Source organism: Dreissena polymorpha, chromosome 2 (genome assembly GCF_020536995.1).
Source record: "Dreissena polymorpha isolate Duluth1 chromosome 2, UMN_Dpol_1.0, whole genome shotgun sequence".
NCBI lineage: Eukaryota > Metazoa > Mollusca > Bivalvia > Myida > Dreissenidae > Dreissena > Dreissena polymorpha.
The window spans coordinates 30,714,810-30,723,279 of record NC_068356.1 but is presented as its reverse complement, the minus strand read 5'-3'; the positions used below and the strand labels follow the sequence as shown (position 1 = coordinate 30,723,279).

The 8,470-nt window shown below is 35.1% G+C and overlaps 1 protein-coding gene across 1 annotated transcript; it reads right to left on the bottom strand.

Moving 5' to 3' along the window:
- On the bottom strand, positions 1–6,326 carry LOC127869637 (uncharacterized). Its single transcript, XM_052412293.1, has 6 exons — positions 5,999–6,326; positions 4,491–4,568; positions 3,061–3,137; positions 2,620–2,747; positions 541–664; positions 1–6 (listed from the first exon to the last, which is right to left on the bottom strand). Exons 1-6 carry the CDS (start codon positions 6,024–6,026, stop codon positions 1–3), a joined length of 441 nt encoding a protein of 146 aa, XP_052268253.1. The 5' UTR covers positions 6,027–6,326.
- Positions 6,327–8,470: the final 2,144 nt, after the last annotated feature.

Sequence of the window (8,470 nt, the reverse complement as noted above, 5' to 3'; positions counted from 1 at the left end):
TTAATACTGAAAAGTATGGAGCTCATAGTGTTCGGGCTACAGCAACGTCGAAAGCAAAGTTATTGGCAGTTCCAATTAGTGCAAGGTATTATGATATAGAGATCATTTGGAAAGACAAAGTTGCAGATGGGCCATTTAAGGTGTGAAATATTACAGGTAAAGATTGCCATATTAGTTGTATTTCGCAAGATGTTATGCCTCAAAGTCTCATTCCATCGACAAGCAAAAATATCGTTGTCGGAAAAGAATTAAAAAATGAACGAAACTTACCTAGAAGTTGAGGTATAATTGTAATTCTATGAGACAACGATATGGTAAGGAAATGAAATGCCCCCCCCCTCCCTCCCTATAGACGGGTTTTCGGAATTATATTATTTTCTTTTTTTTAAATAAGTGAATGGTGATTGACACAATTCTTTTCAGACTGACTGCGCATGCGCGGGCTTCATCTCATTTCATCTCCTCACCATATCTTTGTTTCATAGAATTACAATTCAACCTCAACTTCCAGGTAAGTTTCGTTTAATTTTTAAATCTTACCGGAACGTTGATATTATTTTCGCAGCAGATAGGAGCCTGGCAGAAACAGCAGGGAGTCCAGAGAGTAAACAGGTGGTTATCTGCGGCGTCAAATACCTGCATGTGCGGATTGCATTTGGAGTTGCTGAAATAAGAAGTACCAGAATAAATTGGTATACAATGCAGTAACATTAAACCAGCCTACCACAACCATCCGAGCAACATATGCAGAGGAACGTATTAAAATGTCCGAGAAGCTTAATGGATATTAACCCAAAACTTCATACACAAAGTTGATAAAAACAAGATAATCTAAAAACAAGGATTAAATCGAGTTTAGTTAAAAGGCAATTTTACTTGCATGAGCCAGCACAGTAAAAGCTTGGTGGATTCTGTCAAGTGAGACAAACAAATATAAACATTTAGAATTCTAGGTACACATGCCTATCATGTGTGCTTAAACTTAAATATTATTATGATAAACAATTAAATAACAAACAAGAAAGTTCACAAACATTACATCAATGATGGATTGCATATTCATACCCTGTGGGGATCTGATGCGTAGTTCGATGGAATAAAGACGCACACAACTCGAAGAACTGTTCATTGAAATTATGTTTACTATGAAACACAATGCTTCCCGTCAATAGGACATTCTAATAACAATATACTCTAAACCGACAATAATACATCCGGACCAACCCCTTCCCCACACGAGGCGGATCCCTCTAGTAAGTCACGTTCTCTCAGCTGTTTAAGACTTCATTTTTGTCCCATATATACAACATCTGAACGATGGAAAGTTACGCATGATTATGCTTGCCAAAAGTAATTGAGCCAAACCTAGTTTTACATTGTAATACACGGGCGTTTATGTTATCTGATTATTGCCTTCTGTGTTTCAACATTAAACAAACACGATTTAATACTAAGGTCTTGTCAAGTACTGTTCTTAAAAAATGCGATATGTAAAGGAATTGCGTTGGATGGATTGAAGGCTAATACATCAGAAGTGAGATATTAATAACAATAAGCCCTAACCAGCAATTTGTCAAGTGTATAGCAGACATGACCGTTAATGCATAATTTTATACATTTTCATTTATAACCTATCTACGTTATTGTATCACTACTTGACAGATACAGCCAATCCAACGAAGCCCGCCCCCGGGAATGTTACCACGTAATGTACATGCACTGTATCATGATCCTGCCGATCCAATGAGGTCCTCCACGAGAGAAAGACATTAATGCTCACAATAAAATACTAAATGGTTCAATATAAAGAAGTGAAACTCCAGCTGCTGGAGCAGTATTGAATTTTCATTAAAAACAATTAGTTGGTCCTTTATTTAAGGCAAGTGACCGATTGCCCAATCAGTACAAAACAGCACAATACAGCACAATACAAACCAACATAAACACAAAATATGAATAAAGCTGGGGTCACCGCCTTGGAACGGTCAATGCAAAGCATTGGGGGTTTAAACCTGGTTATAGAGCCCTCAACCTCACACTTGGCCCAGCAATATTCATTATACATTTAAGTGTAAATAAAATTTAACGTCATAGCATTGTAACTCAAATTAAACAATAATAAAAGGGAATTAAAACGCATTCAATTTAATTACTATTTAATTACTCAATTGCATTGAAGATACAAGAGTAACAGAGTTACAACTTTTTGACGAACGATCAAATAAAACTATTAACAATTGTCAACTACATTCCTTCTTTATAGAAAAAGATTTGAGAATATAGTGTCACGGAGTTAATATCTCAGATAATCATCGCGCAAATACAGGAAGAAGCAGCAATAATGGGTGTAAAAATTCCATATTACATAGCTTGGTTGTTTATGTGACTGCTAAAAAAAAAATAATAATTAAATCAAACAAGAAACGCCTATCAGAGAGAAAATATAAATAAAATGGAACGTTATAAACCCAATGACCTCAGCCATAAATGCCCCTACGCTGTGTCAATAACGCCATGCAATGAGGTGCTCCACGGGAAAAAGTCATAAATGTACATACCCGACGTCGGTACTGGCAATCCAATGAGGTACCAAATTGGTAAAACAATTAATATCCCTACCCTGTCTTGATCCTCCAAACCAGGCGCCCTACAGGTGCCGCCACGTTGAGGACCATCTGACAGCAGCCTCCAGCACACCAGCAGCAACCAGTGCAGCATTTGAAGTCACGGGACATCCGGATTATCTCCTGTAGAACAAGTATACAATGCCTTATGTTCATACTTTGAGGATAACATAAAGGGACTTGTTTACAGTTTGGAAAATTGACAATGGTTAAAAGTTTCATTTAAAAAAAGAATTGATGCATTGTAATCAGACAATCAATCAGTAAAATGATCAAGCGTTTGTAACACAGAGCATGCCTTTTACCTCCTATCAGCTTGTCAACAAGGAATATATAAGAAATCCTTAGATATGAGCAATCGGAACATGTATGATTACATGTATACAATTTAGCAATACTTTAAATTAAAATAGTACCTTAAATAACTGAATCCTACCTGGGAGTTGTTGTCCGTCATATGCAACTGAAACCCGCGTTGCGCGGGACAGAAGCATCGCTCACAGAGGCTTGACTCTGAAATTTAAGAGAACCCATCCGTGTAAAGTAAAAACACAGGGAATACCAACGTTTAAAGTACAAACACAGGGAATACCAAAACACTGCTATATTGCTGCCAAATACAGAATAATGAGTAATTATAACATACAAACATCACCAGTGATCATATTCAGCCATTCGAAAGTAAAGTAATAGGAATTCTTTAATCAAATATTTTATGTTCAAATCATAATTGTTTGTTTTTTATATTTACAAAAGTAAAAACGGTAAAATAACATATCGATCCCTTCTTACTTCAAATATCAAATATAAATAAAAATATCAGGTAATGCAAAATTACAATTCAATAAAAAAGGCAATTGTGTGATGTAGAAATTGTACATTTGCATTAATAAGGAAACTAGACAAAAGTAAGATAGTAAATATGTAAATTTCACTAAGGTTGTCACTGGAAAATTGCATGATCTAACTAGGAAGTTTTGTTAAAGGGGCTGTCCAACAGATAAAGCGTCGTATCGACGCGAAACGATATTTTGAGAAACTACGAGGATTGCTTATATAGCTATAAAATACATCCGCTCAAAACATGAGCGTGGATGGTCGAGTGGTCTAGGGGGAAGGCTGTTTACTCCAGGACGCCAGGAATCCAGGGGTCAGTGGTTCGAGCCCTGTTGAGGTTTACTTTTTTTCCTGTTTTAAAATTGTATTCTTGTTTTTTTACAGGAGATTTTTAGTTCAAATGTTTAAATTTATCAATATAAAGCATTAAAAGCATTTAATGACAAGCTTCAATACATGCCAAAATCTGTTGGACGGCCCCCTTAAAGAAAAGTACTTGACATTCATATGTATGAACTGTAAGTTTTCACAAAGGCGGGTACTGGACAATAGCATGATTGTAAGAATTAAAGTTTTTACTAAGGACGTTACTGAACAATTGTATGATTGTAGGAACTATAAGTTTTCAAAAAGGAGGTTATTTGGCTATTGTGCGATTATGGGAACTATAATTTTAAACAAAGGAGAGTATTGGACAATTGGATGATTGTAGGGAATTTAAGTTTTCTTATAGGAGGGTACAGGACACTTGTTTGACTGTCGGAATAAAAAGGACGGTAGTTGGCAATTTTATGACTGCAGGAAATATACGTTTTCATTAAAGGGGTATTGGACAAATTTATGATTTGAGGAACTATAAGCTTTAACAAAGAATGATACTGGTACTAGACTTTTGTATGATTTTAGGAACTCTAAGTTTTTATTAAAGATTTTACCGTACACTTTAATGATTGAAAAAATTGTGAGTTTTCGCGAATGCGGTTACTTGACGATGACAGAAACTGTGACTTTGAAAAGGTTGTTGTATACCTTCCTGTACAAAGAAAATCTGCTGCATGTCCTTGTTCAGCACTGCATAGCGATTCCTCGTCTCAAATCCAGTCAACACTAAAAACAGGAATAACAATTTAAAGTAACTTAAATTGTCACATAAGAGCAAAAAAAGAGAACTGTCTACTTATAGAAATAGATGAACGTATTGAGTTCTTTAACAATGGTTACATATTGTTTAAATTTAATTCATTAACACAAATGCATGAAATTATTTTAAGTTGTTGTTTTATTATCGCATTTGAAAGACTGTTGACTGTTGAATTGATCCAATCCATAACAGTTTATGGTTTTGCACCGTATTTTAAACGACAGTTTTAAGTAAGATAACTTAAACGGAAGAACTAAAGAGCTGTATTTATTATCGCACGCGACGTTGAGTGTCTACGCCAATGGATCAAGGATCAACTGACCCATTGTGTTTATTATATAAACTTGTTGACATATGTTAATGAAGAAATTATTTTGTAAATAAGAAATACCGAACATTATTTGTAGTTTTTATCTTTATGTCACTCAAGATACCCGGAACATATTTTTCATGCGAAAAATCTACCAGGACAGAAAGTCAGCTGATACCTTCGAGCATCTCGACTTTCTGTTTGATGGATACTTGGTCAAGACTCGCCAGGCTTTGTACACTCGGGGGAAGGCCGCCCATCGGCACCCGCATTTGCATTACAGCGTAACAATGAAAATCATCAGGGAGGGGGTGGTTATCCATAAATATCATAATGTTTACAGTGTTTATTTACTTAAAAAAACAACAACTCATATTATACAACCCTAACGCGGGGCAATATTAACTTTTTATAATATATTGCAACAGCTGAGCGTAAAACTACCGCATTTACGTAATATGTACATACAAGCCAAAAATCTATGCGCGGTACTATTCAAACTATACTGTTACAACATGTTTGTATTGGTTATTCATGAATTCATTTAAACCACAGATGTCATTCATTTCGTAGCGCGACATTTTTCAAACAGTTGCGTTTAATCCACGATTTTGTAAACATTCACAAACTACATCAAAACATTCATCTTTTACTGTGCATGGGGAAAACTCTGCGTAACATTATAAGAATACGTAAACAGAGGTATACAGACGTTTCATAATTCAAGTTGCTTCTCTTGCAAAGTGAATATTCATCATTATCAAGCTAAACACAATCATGGAAAATGTTCACTTGAAGCTCAAGCTTAAAGCTTAAGCTAAAACCCCCAAAATTAATCATATTTATATTCCCAGTAAATGTTTATTAAAAATACTGTCAATTAAATTATGGCTTCTTTTCTTGCAAAAAAATCTTAAGTTACACAAAATTGTACTATGTAGGTGGAACAAAAGACTTGGCATATGTGTTACTTTCCCCAAACAACTGGTTAGTATTGCACAAGATAAATCTAACCCCAAAGCACTCGCTCAAGTTAAACCCTTAATTGGAATGCATATATTACCACTCCCTTTATCAGTAACTTACTTGACTGAGGCTGTTTATCCACAGACATACTAGTTGCTATTGTTGATCGGCCGCAGGCGTTTATTTTAAGAGGTTACAATCTGAAATAAAATAAATGTAACTATTGGTAGGCATTCTACAATATTGGCTTAGAGCGGTCACGTGCCCATGGGGTATTTTCCATACTTCCCGAGTAACAGAGTAGTCGGTTGAGATATAATCGTTACACCGTTAGTAATTAACTGACGGTGTATGGGATATACACCCTCAGTAATATAATACCATACTCAAGCTTCACCCTCGTATGGTGAGAAATTACTGAGGGTGTATATTCCATACACCGTCAGTTACTTACGGTGTAACTAATAATATATACTATAAAACGTTACTTGAATGCTGATATAAATATACCAGAAAGTAAACCGTTCGATCTCTAACAAGTTATAGGATGTACATGATTTGATTTTCGTAAAGGAAAACACGCGCAATGGCAGTTCTCATAGCTGCCTAATATATTAGACGTTTGCATTTCGAATTTAGTGCTTTTTATATGGGACTGAATTCGCTGGAACAATAATTTCATATGTTGAATAGCAGAGCCATACTAATAGTGTTATTCTCGGTTACGGATGAACACATATCTCAAGTTTATTTTCTTATAAAAAATCCGTTTTAAAACCCGTATCGCACGTCTTAAGCCAAACAATCCCATCCATTTAAACTATACATCGTGTACCTGTAGCGCTGTATTTGCTAATTTTTAATGAAAACTAATTGAAAACACCTCTCATGTCAAACCGTTCATCCACAATAACTTAAATGTAAGCCGAGGTACACAATGATCATTTATAAAATACACCCAGTAAAATTAACGCAAATTATTTCCCTCACACTCTAATTATCATCACTGATATTGATTTTGCCCTCAGTGTTCATTTATTCGGGCGTTTTAAAGACCAACAGTGTCTATCGAACCATATCGGATTTTGAAATAGCGTCAAGAAAAACAAACAACGAAGGTGATTCATAGTCATTCGCTTAAAAACTGCGTGGGTCTGTGTTGAAACAACGCTCGGTCAACCGGTAATAAATGGTCTGATTCTTTTTACATTGTGTTCTATTTACATTGAATGCTTGAACAAATACTCTCATTCTTATACGCTGGTCACTATTCTTACTGGTCACTATTCTTACAGTATTCATGTTGTGCTGCTAAATAAACAGCGCGATTGTTTAACATGTCTACGGTGATCGCACGTCTGACTCACATTTGACGCAGTTTATTCAAAAGGTCTTTGCAACTAAAAGCAATAATCTTTTATAGGCTTATTTGTTGGAGTTAATGCGTAGATTTTCATTGTATGTTTAACAATTTCAATGTAAAACCAACAACTTCAACGAAAAATAATGTCAAACTTTTGCGCGTAGACACCCTCATAACAATACCTTTTCTTAAAGAGCATTCCAAGCCGAATTGATTTAAACAATAAAAAAGATAGATCATGTAGTGTTTGAGAAAGAACTCAGCGCGAATCAACGGTCACTGTTTTAAGGCCATCTTTTTACAGAAATAATTTTCCAATATTGCTGAAAACGACGCTTATTTCGCCCGATGTGACAAGTTTCCGTATAACTTAAAAAGTGGTAGGTAAATACGCTGACCATGTCCACTCTAGAGACTGGATTCAGTAACAGTCGATAAATCAACATCCGAGACCAACATTATCTAAAAAAAAAAATGAATATGCACGCAATTAAGCATGATGAATGCCGATATGGACAACTTTCTGTCGTGAAAATGCTTGAATAATTTACGTTCTTACAAAATAAAGATTGACCGCGGCGATTGCTATAAATTGGAGGAGTTGACCTTCATGTCAATGGTTACTCAACAGGGGAGGCGATCGACATAACATACATGAGTCTCGCTTTAGGAAAACTTGTCTTTTAGTTAACCTAAAATTCTGAGAAATGTGCCTGGAAATAAAGTTGGTTAGCATTTTTTAGGCATTGCTTCTTTTAATGTTTTTTTGGTATCTACATTCCCTCTGCTGAAAATCTAGAGGGGATGTCACCTTCTCAGGTGCTTGACATCCTTTTAATTAGGTCATAGGTCAATAGGTACAGTTTCATTTGTTAAGGAGATGAAATACATCTCATTGTGTTGTATTACCAAAATTGAAAAATTTAAGGCATTTATATTGTCTGAAAATGAACCTGCTTGGATGTAATTAAAACTGTATCTATTATAGTGTTCACTTATATAGGTCAAAAAGTCATTTAGAGCACTTTTATGCCAAACAAAAAGACGACTGGCATTGAAAATCAACAGAATAATATATTATGTTCAAAAAGTATTTTTAGACAATGGAATAGTTTTTGCTAATTTTTGTTAACTCTGTAAACTTATTTGTAACGTAAAAAGAAAAATTAAAAGGATCCATTGTATATAATACATGATTGGAGGACGTATTTCTTGAAGCAGGTGTATTT